We start from the raw sequence: 16309 nt of genomic DNA, 5'->3' as shown, positions 1-16309 counted from the left end.
ATTTTGCTGGTGTACCTTATTTTGTTGGATCATGTTAGGGGTGGGCGTATCGATCTGAGTATCGATACCCAGATAAAGTATTGATACTAGCGTGATGAGATCGATACTTTCAATACTTTTGCCGCAGTTTTTATGCAATACGTACAGAAAAGAGGTTTAGTTTACTTACAGAGTTTAAGCGCAGTCTGTAGTGTTGCCAGATCAGGCAAAAATCACTAAATACCTGCCCACTTTGTGCAGGAAACTGCCCACAGGAAATTGCCCCTCCCCTCCCTGCTTCATCAGAGAGCAGAGTTATTAAAGCCACAGATTTGCACCAATGGCGGGATTTTTTGTTGTGTTGTTAATATTTTTTATATTTCTTACAGTGTTGCTTCTGTTTTCACTAGTGACTTTGATATTTTATTTCTGCCTTTCTTTCTTGTTAAAAAAGGTTTTTGCTGCTGTTTTATTTACATGCTTGTAAATAATGTTGCTTTTTTTTTGCATTAAATACTGTTTTCTTATCATTTTTCTATTATGCTTTTATTACTATAAATGTTCTATATTTGATGTATGTTCAGTTCAAATAGTTGTGATGAGTTCATTAATATTTTCATTTACCAAAATTCTCCATCCTGTGTTTTATTATACATTTAATTACCAAAAATTGAGTATTTCTGAAATTCTTCTATGATACGACATTTCCAAAAAAAAGTATCGATACCTATATCGGCGATACTAGCCCGGTAAATCGTTTGGTATCAGATCGATACCCTGATCCCAAGTATCGCCCAGTCCCAGATCACATTACCGCAGAGTCGATCCATCTCCTTTATACGCTGTCTAATATCCAGCAGGGTCCTGGTTTGTTTTCAGTGAAACATTAAATCCAAAATAAAAGATGATATTTCATTTAAGGTGAGCTAAGTTTTATTTTATATCTCATTGCATTGTTTTCATCTACAGAACTCAGTAGATTTATAAATAATTGTCGCATAATGCCCAATCAATTCAATTAGATCAATTAGATTTTCACTTGGTGGAATTAGTGAGGTCATATTTGCCGTTTAATAAAAAAAAGTAGTGAGCATGGTGTCCGAATTGCTCTTAAAATCCAGGGCACTAACTAGTGCAGCACTATGTAGTTTTTCAGTAGTTGGGGGTTAGCGTGGGAATTCAGACACAGCCCTGGTGTCCTTGTAATACAGAATATGTCTGTGTGTCATCTGTGTCGCCATGGTAACGAGTTTTTTTTTTTTTTTTTTTTTTACTTTTCCCAGTGCAAGCATGTAGATGTTAAATAGTAGTGGTTCCAGGATGGAGCCTTGGAGAACTCCACATGTAATTTCTGTTGGCTCAGATGTGAAGTTACCAATTGACAGAAAATACTTCATTCCCCCACCCCCACCCCCTGAAAATGCTTTGAACTGCTTTAGTTCTCAACTGACTCACCAAGTCAGTTGAGTAATATAATGTGGCCAATTGTATCAAACCCAACCCTGAGATCCAATAAAACTGTAATATTTTTCACCAGGAATGGGTCCTTCTGATTGAGATTTTCGTTAAGCGTGTTTGACCATGACCTTACTGACCTACTCAGTTTCCCCCTGTAGGTCGTACCATCCTTGTTGGTGGTAGAAGTGAGGATATTGCACTTCTGGAAATGGTCAAAGCTTCAGTAACTGGAATTCTCTTCCTGTTAAATCTGAGTTTTTCCTCCTCTGTGTCACAAAGTCTATTCAAAGACTTTAAAATGACCAACTCAGGGTAAAAATCTGCGCTGTTTTTAGCTTTTGTCCACTTGAATTGTATGAACTTTTTAAAGGAAAGTCAAATATTTAGATGTGAGAGTAAGACACATGACCAGCAAATATAAACTCCTGCTCTTATTTTTGAATCAGTTTTTCTCTGACAGGAAGCCTGAAAATGTTTGGACTCCTATTGAGGAAGTCTGACGGAAGAGAAGTCTGTCTCCCTTAAAGATAAGGGGACGAAACAATGGACATGTAGAAAGGTCAGGGGTGGGAAGTGGAGCTTTTCCTTGTATTCAATTCAATTCAATTCAATTTTATTTGTATAGCCCAAAATCACAACAACAGTCGTCTCGATGGGCTTCGAAGTAAAACATGAACTCAAAAGGATCACGAATACAAAGAGTTCAATAGGAAAATACTAAAATGAACTAACAAACTGACATCCCTGCCTTTAGACCCCCCTTTGCGGTAAGGAAAAACTCCCAAAAAAAACGGATTCCGGAAAAAACGAAGAAACCTCAGTTTAGACTTGGAACAGGCGTTATGTGGAAAGATCCCATTCCCACTTCACTTTTTAAAACATTTTATGGATTGTTTGAGTCAGAGCTTTTAAATATAGTAAATTGCTCTCTTCAGACGGGGGTCTTCCCTTCTGCCTGTAAGACGGCGGTGGTGAGGCCCCTTCTGAAGAAGAGTCAATTAGATCCAAAAAATCTGGATAACTATAGACCCGTATCCAACTTACCATTTTTAAGTAAAATAATAGAAAAAAGTGTCGCAACTCAACTGCATGAGTTTTTAAATGCCCAAAAAATTTTAGAAAAATATCAGTCTGGTTTTAGGAAAAGCCATAGTACAGAAACGGCTCTTTTAAAGATCGTTAATGATCTTAGATTAAACTATGACTCTCAGAAACTTTCTGTCGTGGTGCTGCTGGATCTTAGTGCCGCTTTTGATACAGTAGATCACCAGATTTTATTAGACAGACTTAGTAGTCTAGTGGGCCTCTCTGGAAATGTTCTTAAGTGGTTTTACTCTTACCTGACAGATCGACACTTTTATGTAAGTATGGATACGTGCTCTTCAAGAATCCACGAAATAAGTTGTGGGGTTCCCCAGGGGTCGATTTTAGGGCCAATACTGTTTAATTTATATATGTTGCCTCTTGGGGATGTCATCAGGAGACACGCCGTTGACTTTCACAGCTATGCTGATGATACACAGCTTTACATCGCCGTGTCTCCTGATGACCTTGAACCGGTTAACACTCTTTTAAACTGCATTTTAGATATAAAGTTGTGGATGGCAGAAAACTTCTTACAGCTCAACCAGGACAAAACTGAAGTTTTAATCATCGGTTCTGAAGACAAGAGAGAGATGATTTTACCACATCTTCATAATTTTAAACCTTCTCAATGTGTGAGAAACCTGGGCGTACTTTTTGACTCTGAGCTAAATTTTATCCCACACATTAAAAGTGTCGTTAAGACAGGATTTTATCATCTTAAGAACATTGCCAGAGTCCGCCCGTTCCTCTCTCTTGCCAGCACAGAGGTACTAATGCATGCTTTTATTTTCAGTCGTTTAGATTATTGTAATGCCCTGCTCTCTGGTTTACCCCAAAAGTCGATCTCAAATCTACAACTTCTACAGAACTCAGCGGCACGAGTTCTGACGAGGACCAGGGGGCGGGAACACATTACACCGGTTTTAAAATCGCTGCATTGGCTCCCTGTGCGTTTCAGGATTGATTTTAAAATTCTTTTAATGGTTTATAAATGTTTTTATGGTCTTGGGCCTTCTTATTTAAATGATATTCTTTTAAAATATGAGCCCTCGCGGACCTTGAGGTCTTCCAGTGCTGGCCTCTTAGTTGTTCCCAAGGTGACTTAACTTATGTCACCTTGTGACTTATGGTGAGGCTTCGTTCTGCCATTATGGTCCTCGCCTGTGGAACGGCCTTCCGGAGAACCTCAGGGCTGCAGAGACAGTAGAGGTTTTTAAGAAGAGGCTCAAGACTCACCTTTTTAATTTAGCTTTTAGTTGATTTTAACTGCTAATTTATTCTATTAGTTTTAGTATAGGCTATTTTATGTATTTATTTTAATTTTATGCATCTTATTCTCAATTTTATGTTTGTTTTTTTTTTGTTTTTGTTTTTTTTATGTTTTTAATTTTAGCATCTTATGATTTTAGCCCCAGTGTTTCTTGAGGGGATCTTTTCCTCCAGGGCTTGCCGGCTTGGTCAGCGGTTGTTGCTGCAGTTGTTGCCCTTGCTGGGGCGGCTGGGGTCTAATTTTACAGCTTTATGGCTGTGAGGGGGACCCCGGTGTTGTCCCGGTCTGGGTGGGCACTGTGGCGATGTTCCGGTGGCCGGGCTGGCTCCTGGTATGAAAGGATTCCCAGATACTGTTTCCTCACAGCAGAGCCAAGCCATACTTGTTTGTTTATTTATTTATTTATTTATTTAATTATTTATTTATTTATTTTACAGTTACATAGTCATAATTCATTGTACGTGGGAGCCATGGGTCATGTGGTTTAATGGAGGGAAGTGGGAAGGGTGTAGGGTGGGTTGGGGTTTTTATTGTAATGTTGTGTGTTTACTGTTTTTAGTGTTAAAGCGCTTCGAGCTGCACAAAGTGCATGAGAAGCGCTATTTTATAAATAAAGTTTGATTTGATTTGATTTGATCAACCTGTCAGATCTTCCATTTATTAGCCAAATAGTTAAAAAACAGGATTGTTTCAAAAGTATTAATATAAATGCCACTTTAACAGCCTGGTGGGAATTTCTCAAAATATCAAAATCATCAATTCAACCGTGCAAAATGACACCCATCTGGAACAACCCAGACATCCTCATAAACAAAAAAATTATCCACTTCCCAGCTTGGCAAGCAGGGGGCATAAAACAACTAGAGCACGTAACTATTAATAGAAGATTCATAACTCCCCAGGAACTTCAAGACAAACATGGAATATATAACTTCTTGGAATATCAGCAACTTAAATCAATTATTACTAAAAAGTTTAAATACAGAGACAACGATTTAAAGCTACCAGATGTAGTTACCACTCTGATCAATTTCTCAATGAATAAAACTCTCTCCAAAATATACAAACTTTTATGCAATTTAGATAACAATATTTCACTTCCGACAACAAAATGGGATGCGGATTTGAGCATCAGCACAGATGAAAGTTTTTGGTCAGAACTTTGTCTAAACACCTTTAAAATGACAAAAAGTCCAAATCTGCAGCTAATCCATTTCAAAACTCTTCACAGGATTTACTACACTGGACAGAGGATGTTCAAGATAGGTCTCAGTAACTCAGACATTTGTGAACACTGTGACAGTAATCTACCCGACAGTTACATGCATGCACTGTGGCTCTGCACACCTGTCCAGGCTCTCTGGCAGCAGGTATGTGCCGATCTATAGGTCTGGCTTAAGGTTTCAATCACAGCTTCACCGTCACTTTGTGTGCTTGGTGAAATGAGTGCCATCGATGTAGAAGGAGGATTAGGCTCTATCATTTTCATAACTCTTTGCATTGCTAAAAAAACTATTTTAATAAATTGGAAAAGCAAAAAAAATATAAATATAACTCAACACAGAAATCTGCTGCTTGATCATATCAGCTTGGAAAAAATGTCAGCCCAAAGTTCAAGTAACTTTGAAAGAAATCGGTCTCTCTGGTCTCCCATAGCTAACTCCGGGACTTAGGGGGTGGGGGGGGCCTGGTCGTCGCTGCTCCTTGCCCTTCTGCCGTGGGGCCGGGGTGGGGGTCGGGGCCTCCGGTGCCTGGCGGGGGGTGGTGGGGGCTCCGTTGGTCGGGGGGTCGGGTCCGGCGCCTGGGTGGGGCGGGCTGGGGCGCTGCGTGGTCCTGCTGGGCCCATGGTGCTGGGCCTGGGGTGTCGGCGCCTCCGGTGGTGGGGCCCCTGGGCTGGGTGGGCCTGGCCCCCTTGCTGGGGGGGGGGGGGGGGGGGGACAGCTGTTTGACCACCGGGGGACAGTCTATCAGCTGTCCCCAACTTACCCCCTTCCTCATATAACCTCATAATAGGGTGAGGGGGTGGGGGGCTTAGCCTGCGATGAGCCTTGGGGGGGGGGTTTACTAGGCAGTGGCCCCCTCCTATGGTTGCCGTTCCCTAAGATGCCCTGCCAGAGAATTGTATTTCCTGATGGCACGAGGAACAAACGATTGCTTCAGTCTTTCCGTGGAGCAGCGCTGGGACAGCAGTCTGTTGCTGAAAGTGCTCCTCCTGCTGGTGAAGGCCTCATGTAGGGGATGTGAGATATTCCTCATGATGGCCCTGAACCTGGTCAGTGTTTTCTGTTCTGCCACCTCCTCCACAAGATCCAGCTTCAGTCCCTCCACAGAGCTCGCCCTCTTGATGATCTTGTTGAGCCTGCAGATGTTCTTCTTGCTGGTATTGCACCAGCACACAGCAGCATAGAGGAGAGCACTTTCCACCACCGACTGATAAAACATGTGGAGCAGTTTAGTGCAGATGTTTAAAGAGCGCACCCTCCGGAGAAAGTACAGCCTGGATTGGGTCTTCTTGTTGGTAGTCCAGTCCAGCTTGTGGTCCAACACAACCCCCGGGTACTTGTTAGTCTGTACCATCTCCACACTTTCTCCCATTATGTGCACGGGCTGAGGTGTTCGGGCTTTCGGGCTTAAAAGCCTCTTGAAGGCTTTGGTATCCACCTTTACTTTATGCAGCTCCACCTGATGGATCAGCAAATCAACATCCAAAGACTTTTTGATGGAAAAACATATACGTTTTGTCTTGTTTTGTTGTTTTATGTTTTGTTTCATGTTTTAGATTCATCCAATTACAGATTATTTCATACTATTATAATACCTTTTATATGTTAATATCCCATTAAGACGGGATAAGGATGCCTCTTGTGAGGAAGGAGCCTGAGTTTGTGCGTGAGGGTGGCGGTGACTGAATAGAAATAGTAGAGTCCACCTTCATTCACGGGTTCCGCTCTGGAATCAAACTTCTCAGGATGGGTTGGACTTTGTTCTTTTCTGGACTTGGTCAAGTTTTTAGAATGAAAACCAAAAATGGTGAAAAATCTGTTTTTTTTAAATCATCAAACCATCTCTAGCATGTAATCCAAATCCAGGTCCTTTCGCCACTGATGTATCACCAACAAACACCAGTGACTCTAACAAACAATTATTTAAAAACCACACAGAATAGATCAGTATAAATTAATGTGACATGCATCATTTTTGACATCACACTAACTCTTATTATGACTCTTTTTGAACATGTATTTTTAATCCGTTTGTAATGTGAAGCAAAAACCAGCAGAGGGCGCCACAGCAAAATGTTTAGAGTGAAAGTCGATCAATTTGAAAAAACTTCTGTTAATTGAACAAAAACTAACTTAACTTCACAAAAAGAAAAAGTTTTTGACATTTGGGTAAACTACATTTTATTATGAAGACTGATGGGACAAAAAAAATCCCAAAGTGGAAATATTGCAAAATTACAAAATGTTTACTCAAAACCTTTGGCACTTTAGTTTTTTACACATGTTTTATATTTAAAAAGCTTTTAAAAATCAAATGCATTCCAGATCTTAAGCTTAGATTAATTAAAAGTTTGTTCAAGAAAGTCAAAAATCTTTTAGAGGGTAAAGATAATTCATCTGTGAGGAAAACAGAAACATTTCAAATACATTGTAGTTTGATTATTTGTCTGTTTTGTCATGAGTCTTTGCAGTTATTGTGCAGATGAGGAGTGTTGGAAACATAAATTATGATGAAGGACAGATTTAAATGCTTCATCTATATTTTGTGGCTTCAAGAAATGTCTTAATATAAATGTTTTGCTGTAAAAGGACAGTAAAATGCATCTTTTTAAGTGCCAATTCTGTTGTGTATTTTTTTTCAGAGTAGGAAACCTGGAGAATTGAGAAACCTTAATTTGCTAAACTGCCTTTAGCGGTTCAGATTAAAGAACTGCCGGAAAAGCTTTTTTTGTGCTCAGATGTGGGGGTTCCTTTGTTTATTTCAGCATCAGATAAGCAGGTAAAGGTGTTGCATATTTATCTGGTAACTGACTGTGATCTCTCAACATGTGGTCACTGGAATGCAAAGTGTCAGAAAACATCCCGGGGGCTGCAAATTCTAAACTTCTTCCAACGAGCTCTTAAGCAGTTTACAAAGAACAAAAGTCAAATCAAAAAATGCTCAAATAAAGAAAAACATTAAATGACAGAAACCAAAGAGCAAAATTAGAATTTATGCTACAATGTGTGTCAGTAAAAAAGAACAAGAACCTGTATGTGACAGCAGATTAGTATTTCATGTGTCACTCATGCAGAAGCTGACAAACTGCTCTTTGTATGTTTCACAATACGCTTCATTTGAGTTTAAATCTCCCACAATTCACTTTCTTCTGACATGCCAAGAAAATATGGGAAGCAGGTATCAGAGGACCACAACTCATACAACCAAACCCCTTTAAAGACGTTCTTAATCTAATCAATTATGAGCAAAGACAGACTGGATGCTAACATTGCTGATTAAAAACATCCTAAAATGGTAAAATCGTGTAATTTCTTTATATTCTTTCGTCTCTCTGTGCTAAAATTCATCCAATGACGAATGGAGTCTATTGAATCTGATGATGAGGTGTTTCATTTTTACTGTAAAAAACCTCCTGAATAGTTTTCTAAGGTTCCCAGCAGAAACATTTATGTTAGCATTTGGACAAAAATCCACAGGTGGATCAGCATCTCTATGTGCAGAACAAACAACTGGACAGAAACTAAAGATGAGACACTAAAGGGTCAAGAGGTCACCGCCTGTTAAGGAGAATCCATCCCATCGACTTCCGTTCTCTGGAGAAGCTCCTCCTCTAACACTATTTCCCGTGTATATTTACTCTCCTCCCTGCTAACCCGCAGCTCAGGCCATGAAAGGACGTTCCCCCAAAGTAGGGTTTGTTTCTGAGCTGCGATGGTTTTGCTCCTGGGGGAGCAGATGTTCGCCTCAGCGTCGTTCCCTGGACCCGGAGAACAGGAGGGTGTGACAACAAAACAGAAATTTCTTGCTCACTCAATTGTTGTCACGCCTGGAGGCGGCGTGACAAAAAATGTGGTCTAAGTTTTTAAAAAGCTCCAAATTCCCTCGGGAAGCTCAGAAAGAAAAGTGTTGAGGACACAAACATCTATGTTGGCGTGTTGGCTGGACTGTAAAGCTGTGACCGGACTGGTGGCGCCTGACGGTAGAAACCATAAAATAACAAGAATAAAGGACTTAAAACTGGTTGAATATTTATTTATCTTGTAAATGACCATGGTATAAGCGGGTTAATGACCTTTGAAGTGCATTAATTTCTGATGATGCACACTTCGTCAGCCATTAACCCTTACATATATTTCCAGGTTATCATTACAGATAAGAACTCTAACAGAAGTCAGCACATCAGTGACAGATCAGAGCAAAAACATGCCCGCTGTGTGGAGAAAGTGTGGAGAAGACCAGTTGCAATAGCAACTTTCAAGAAAACCAACCTGCATGTCATGCAACCATCATCATGAGGCATCTCAAAACCAAACACACAACCGGACCCAGAGTTTACTAAATGGACTCCGCCCACGCTTCACCAAACATGGATGATCAACCAGAAAAAGGAATTAAGAATCCAGTTTTTACTTTATTTCACTTTTATTCATGCTGTTTCCAGGCATGCTGGGTATTTTAAGCTGCTGATTTTGTTTAAATCAAATGTATATTTAAATTTTCAGTCCCACTTTGATCCTTTTTCTGATCTATTTTCAGAGCGTTTCCACTGATCTTTTAATTAGGATGATGCCGTTTTTAGACAAAAATAAAAAATCTGTGTCGTTTTGAAAAAGTTTAGCCTAAATTACAAAAGGAGTAAATTTTAAAATACACCTAGTGTGTCAGAAGATCCATTCCTCATGTTGTAACAGTAAAATATGTCCAACACAACAGGCTTTCAGCTCTCATCTGTCTGCTCGCCTGTTTGACAGGACAAGTTAAAAAAATTAAAATAAATAAAAAGAAGAAGTAAAATATAATAATAAAAAAGGTTAAAAATAAATAAATAAAAATTAAAGTAAAAATAAGATTTTTAATCTGTGTCGTTTTTCTATGACATAATTTCTGCAGAGCGGCAGGAGTTCATCAGAAATTCACCCACTCCCACGACCCTGAGTTATGGGAGGGGAGTAAGCCTCACACCCCCAACCTAACATTAGTGGTGCAAAAAAAATGGCAGCAACATCTTAATTATCAGCCGTACAGGTTGGATCCAGATTCCAGCTCAGACCAGGAAAACAAAGACGTTCATGGATCTGGTCAGACTGGATCCCTAGAATCAGGGATGGGGAGCAATCACCTCCACCCCCCACCCCCGTCCAGTGTGAGGAGAATCAACAATCTCTCGCTCATTTCTTCTGAATTTTCCTCCACACCTCGTACTTTCCCTTCAAAGCATCTGGATCATCCATCAGCGAATAGCCATCCCCGCTGCTGAATTCACCCTCAAAATCACTTCATTCCCAGTTTGCTCCCATCGTGCATGGGAGGCCCCCCGCCCCTCCTCCCATCAGCCCTTCCCGTTGGGCCGCATTAGCATACAGATGTGAGGCTGAAAAGGGAAAGCAGGGACACACAATGAGGCTGCAGGACCAGGAGGGGAGGGAGGGACCGCAGGGGCTGCACGGGGATGGCCCTTGGCCTTTTTTGGGGGTCCCGCAGAACCCCCACACACAGCCCAGGGCACTGAATGGGGAGGCGGGTGGGGGCGGGGCGGCGTGCTGCTGCTTCACTCCACCATTATTCATGGAGCGGAGTTGAATGCCAGCACACAGAAATGCCCCCCAGTCCATGCTTTCCCCGTTTTTAGAGACTGATGGGAGAATTTGGTTCTGAAACCCAACTGACACCAGAACCTCAGCCCTAATTTGAAGAATTTGTTTGAGTTTACAAAACTTTTGGTGACTTCCTGTTGTTGCTTTTTATTGTTTTAGAAGTTGAAAATATTTCCGTAACTGGAGAAAAGTCATCACTCTATGAAACAATTATTACAACGGTCAGTTTGGGCGAATCCAACGGAAGATGTTCCAATAAAGTTTGGACATTTCAATTGGAGGAAACCTCCCTTTTATGCTGTTTATTGTTGTTATTTAGAGGCGAAAACAAACACTTGCCCCCTCCGAGGGGGAGGATCTCAACTTCTGCCCCTCTCTGTGAATAGATGGAAATCAGTCACAAGTATCTGAGTGTGCCATTGTGTGCAGAGAAGTCTTTGTTCCAGCATCTGTTGCCCAAACATTCTCCACAGCAGAAATGGGTCCGTTCAGACGTGCCGCAACAAAACTCTTCCCACACATTCAGATGGGGGGGGGGGTCCCTGGACACACGGAAGGGAAAGAGTTAATCTTGGTGTCCTTTGTGTGTCGGATGATGGTAAACGTGGGAACGCTCTGCAGGCCGCTGCTGCCTTCAGGTTCGCTGCTCTTCTAATCAACTTTAACACCAATTCTCCTGGGATTTACTGACGTTTAGTCATTTGTACCAGATTGATGCAGCTCAGAGGTTTTTAAAACCCTCAACTTCTTTCTTTAAGAGGTTAAAGATGCAAAGATGTTAGTGTTTAAAGATTTATTTTGAAAATCTGTCCCCTCATAACATTTCCTTGGTGCATTTATTATTTCCTTTAGGTGTTGACCCAGATTGTGTCTGAATTCCTTCCCTACTCACTATGTTCGCCATTTGCAGTGCTGTCCTAATCTTCAAATCCAGTGCCTTAGAAATTTCCCAGAAGTCTCCAGTGTGGATAAATACTCTCTAGATCGGGGAATATAGACCACAATGCATTTCGTAGGAACAGTTTTTGTATTTAAATGTTTTTTATAATAAACCATCAACCTTTTTATCTTCAGAAGACAGTGGACTCGTAAATAATCAGCGCAAAACGCTCATATTAATGAGGTTTTAAGCTGGTGAAATCGATGACAGCATGTCCGACGTTTAAAAAAAAAGTAGTGAGCGTGGTGTCCGAATTGCTTTAAAATCCAAGGCTCTTCATCGTAGCACCATCTAGTTTTTTAGTGTTTAGGGTTAGAATGGGAATTTGGACACAACCTCAATCTGATTTATTAAAATTAGTCAAATGATTCTGAACTTTATAAATAAAATAAGGATTTATGATGGATGTTTATTTCATTACATTGTTAAGTTGGGGGGAGGGGGGGTCACCAAACTTGACGTGGTTCCAAGAAGCCAAAATCCCAAAGTGTTCTAACAGCTGTTACTCAGCAGAACCGTTCTAGCTCTGATACCTTGACATCCTCCTATGGCCAATCAGATGATTCCTTAACAAAAGGGGGAGGCCTGCTGGCCCCCACCTCCAACGTTAATAACGCTTGACAGATTTCCTGTAACCTGTTTTCCAGTGGGAGGGGGTGTGGCCTTCCAACAAGCTCACTCCTGATTGGTGAGAGCGGTTGTCACAGAAACGATGACTCAGACAGATTTGGATCATTCACTGCTTACTGACGGCGTCTGACTCCAACATGGTGGCGTCCATATTACAGGAAAACTTCATTCGGTTGGAGCCAGGATCAAACCATTTCCTGTGTGTGACATCACACTGACTCAGTCCATGGTTCAGACTCCAAAGGCTCATGAGTCCAGAACTGATGGAGGACATTTTTCCGGACTTTCTTGTGACATCATCAACCTCCTTAACCCTTTAGACACCGGCGCTCCAGCTGCAGTGAAAACATTCTGTAATTTATCGTTTAAAAGTTAAAATTTGGCAATTTTATTACAAAATTTGGAAGATAAAGTTGCTTTCATGAAAACCTGCTGCCATAATAATTTTAGCTACACGTAGTTATTTAGTGAACGCAAAGACATACATTCTTTGATGCGACAGAAAGCCTGTGAAGGGAACATTTCAGTTTAAAAGAGCCAACTGTGTCCATGAGATAAAAAAATGACAGCTTACAACCCTCATATAGATTCAGGACTTTTATTTTGAAATAAAGATGCACAAATATATTAAGATAAAAAAGCAAGGTTACAGACATAACCGCTGGAATGTAAACAATAGATGCACTTAATTTATGTGGAATAAACAACACAATATAGGTTTTGTTTTTATAAAAAAGAAAAAAAAAGAAAATAAATAGAACTTTAAGTTAACATGTTTTCTTTTTTTTTATAAAAAAAAAAAAGCATCTTGCTGTCAAAGTGGGACAGCGAGTGCTTATTAAACTCAAGGAGGGCAGGTAGAGTCGATTTCGGGTCAAAAGTTTTAAGAATGAAATCCCGTGATTTCTCCCGCCGCTCCAGAGCTTCCCATCTAGACGGCGTGCAACGACCTACACCGCAGGTCAAGGGTCCAACTTCCGATGAAGATTAAACGATTTTTACAACCATAACTGAAACCTGTGGTCCAAATGTTCAGTCTTTACCCAATATTTAAAACAAAAAAAGAATGTGATTCCAGTCAGGTGGTTTCAGGCTGATCGGTGAGGAAGGGAGACCAAGAAACCCCGAAAAGTCTCCTTAAGGCCGATAAGGCAACATGAACGATGCAGAATGCCAAAACTCCTCCTCCCATCCCCTCCTCTACACTAGCCTATTTTTTTAAAGCATGGACCCAATTGTACAAACAGGGACACAATCACAACATCTCACAACAATAAATACGGTGTTAGGATGAAAAAATACACATCACAGGGGTTCAGACTAACCGGGGAGAACTTTGGTAACAGGTGGTTTAACCGATGCTGGTTTCAGGTTAAAAAAAAATACAATCAAGTCACAAACGAATGTCACCAAACAGTTGGTCAACACCCCTTTTCCTAATAGATCCTAGGGGGTGGGATTCAGGCCCTCCCCAATGACTCTATGAACAAATGTATACAACAGTATACAGCAGGAGGTCGTAAAAAGCGGACAGAAGACACTCGTCGTGGTTAAAGGAGTCGGCTAAAACTGGACAAACGCTGAGCAGCACTAGCGATGCTGGCTGGGAAATGCAATATGCAAACGTAGTTGGCCGATTTCAGAAGAAATGAAAGCCTATATATGTTCAACACAACACCACCCCCCTTATTCATCTGAGACGGAGAGGCGGCTGAAGATGGGCAGACGTCGGCCCTCAAAGCTCGGCGACTCCGTGCCGCTGGAGGAGGAGGAGCTCAGGGAGCAGGAGGACGTGTAACCCTCCTCGGAGAGGGAGTCAGCCGAGGAGCTGCGCTGCAGGCCGAGGAAGTCTGGCTGGGGGAGGAGAGGAGGGAGGTTTTTGTAGATGGTTGGGGAACACCTGCTGCTGCTGGTGGAGGAAGAGGAGGAGGAGGAGTCGGTGACGGCAGAGAAACCTCCATCGCCCGACAGGTCATGGAGGCCAGCAAAGAGGTGGGGGCAATGCCTGAGGGTCCCTGGCTCAGGAAAGAGAGGTGAGAGGAGTTCTGGACTCCCAATGGAGGAGGGAGGAGGGGAGACGGAGGAGGCCCGGGTGAAGAGGAGGGAGGAAGGCTGGGACTCCACTGGCTGGAAGGTGTGGCGAGACGAGGAGAAGCCGGCGAAGCTGAGGCTGTGGCGTAACGGAGGAGGCCTCAGCTTCTGCCGGTGCGGCGCGGCCTGGATCTCGTCGGCGTTGTGGATGAAGTGGCAGCGGGCGCCGTACGGACAGAAGCCGATGGTGTGGAAGGTGCGGCACGGCTCCGTCTTGTACTTGGGGTGTCTGCTGAGGCCTCTCAGCTCCTCCAGGCCATGGGCAAACTGACATTTGGCGCCATATTTGCAGGAGCCGCTTTCTTCATAGGTGCGGCACAGTTCGGTCTTGTAGCGGGTGGAGATGTGCGGCGGTGGCACCGGCGCCCTGGGGGAGGCCCCACAGTTGTTGTTGTTGTTGTTGACACACAGGCCCGGCGGGGGCAGCAGCAGAGGTGGGGACACACTTTTGTCGGCTCTTCCTTCGATCATGCTGACCGAGCGGTCCACTCTGAAGGGGATGTGGCTGAGCGAGGACTGAGGAAGTTCGCGGTTCCAGTGCTGCTGGGGGGCCAGGCCCAGACCCCAGCAACCGGACTCCAGTAACTCAGAGCTGCTGTTGAACTTGGAGTTGGGGAGGGTCACGGGGCAGAGCGAATGGCGCCTCTGAAAGCCAAGGACTCGCTGCTGCAAGCTGCAGGAGGAGCCATCTGCCGTCTCCAAGCCGCGGAAGTTCTGTCACACAAAAAGACAGAAAAGATCAACTTCCTGAAGTACGACGAGGAGTTTGAAGCTGCGGCCTGGAGGAATTTCTAGATCTAATCGAGCGTAATGTCATTCCTTTCTAAGATTTTAGGTCATTTTGTTGATTTGTGTCTTTAGAATTCTTCTTATTTCAGCCCATTGAAAGTTTGGAGACTGGAAATAATGTATTAAGGCATTCTCTGCAGCCTCTGAACTATAAGTTAAATGACAAAATTCCAGTTACACTGAGTAATAATTTGCATTTTGGATCAATTGTCTGGTCTACATGTGATGACAAATTAGCACACAGGTTGTTTTACCTTGCAGAACTCTTCATCCACTTCCAGGAAAGGAGTTAGAAAGTCGGAAGGCATGATTTCCTCCCTGCTGAGAGAAAAGCCAGCAAAAGCCAGCAAAACCGGGATCAAATTCTCCGGATAAATAGAAAAAGTTTCAGAGAGGGATCCTGTTCCTCCAAAGCGGAGTGAGGTGTAGGAGCAGACGGAGACGGCCGTGGAGGAACCGGCAGAGAAACCACAGAGACTCTGGGAGCAAAGTTCCTCAACCATCTGCTGGAATCTCTTTAAATAGTTGGGGAAACCCTCCCACTGACGCCCACCCCCTGTTTGTGTGCTTCAGGGGGCAGGACGAGCACTGTGTGTGTTGGGGGCGTGGGTCTCTGTATTGTAATTGTGTGCTGGGGGGCAGGGTGGGCTGGGATGAGGAGGAGGGGAGGGGGGCTGAATGAGCTACTTTTCTGCCTATTCATGACCAAATCTTTGAGGGAGGGTTATCCTCCTGCGCCCCAAATGCCAAACATATTCACCCCTCAAAATGTGTGTGGTGGGGGTGGGGGTGGGGGGGGGGTGGGGTCCTGAGAATCCTCAACTCACTTAAATCTGACTTTGAAAAATGAAATTGTGAAAACATCAAATGGGATGCAGGGATGCGTTTTGAAGGAGACACGGCAGAAGAATCTGATGCGCTTCTCTGCTTTGGACCATTTCCAGGGCATTTTTTTCCACGAGGCCGAACCGAACCGTTCCAGGTCTGCTTCCAGTCACTTGTGTTGGCCCACATTTCTCTCAGTTCCCTTCTTAAAGACCCACCCCGATGAAAACGGTGTTTTGTGACATTTTTCTGATGATGCAGGACAGACATAAATTAAGGTTAAAATAGAATTACTGAGTATCTCTTTATTGTTATCAAGTGTTTTGAATCAGGAGCAGACGAAAAAAAAATGCAAAGATCGCATTTCTGACGTAGAAAAAATGGTGGGCGGAGCCTCAAGCACCCTGCTCTGAGGAGGGAAAG

The 16309-nt window shown here is 42.8% G+C and overlaps 1 protein-coding gene across 1 annotated transcript; it reads right to left on the bottom strand.

The window, feature by feature from the left end:
• Positions 1–12765: 12765 nt before the first annotated feature.
• sb:cb81 (mRNA decay activator protein ZFP36L1) lies at positions 12766–15664 on the bottom strand. Its single transcript, XM_004075204.5, has 2 exons — positions 15316–15664; positions 12766–14986 (listed from the first exon to the last, which is right to left on the bottom strand). Exons 1-2 carry the CDS (start codon positions 15562–15564, stop codon positions 13868–13870), a joined length of 1368 nt encoding a protein of 455 aa, XP_004075252.2. The 5' UTR covers positions 15565–15664; the 3' UTR covers positions 12766–13867.
• Between the last annotated feature and the right edge of the window lie 645 nt (positions 15665–16309).

The sequence above is a fragment of the Oryzias latipes genome, chromosome 13, assembly GCF_053564925.1.
Source record: "Oryzias latipes strain Hd-rR chromosome 13, Olatipes_Hd-rR_3.1".
In the NCBI taxonomy this organism is placed as follows: domain Eukaryota; kingdom Metazoa; phylum Chordata; class Actinopteri; order Beloniformes; family Adrianichthyidae; genus Oryzias; species Oryzias latipes.
This window is presented reverse-complemented; position numbering and strand designations above follow the sequence as displayed.

Coding starts and splice junctions, on each gene's coding strand:
- sb:cb81 (XM_004075204.5), bottom strand. CDS start 15,564: ATGGTTGAGGAACTTTGCTCCCAGAGTCTCTGTGGTTTCTCTGCCGGT. Junction 14,987..15,315: donor TGGATGAAGAGTTCTGCAAG/GTAAAACAACCT, acceptor TTTGTGTGACAG/AACTTCCGCGGCTTGGAGAC.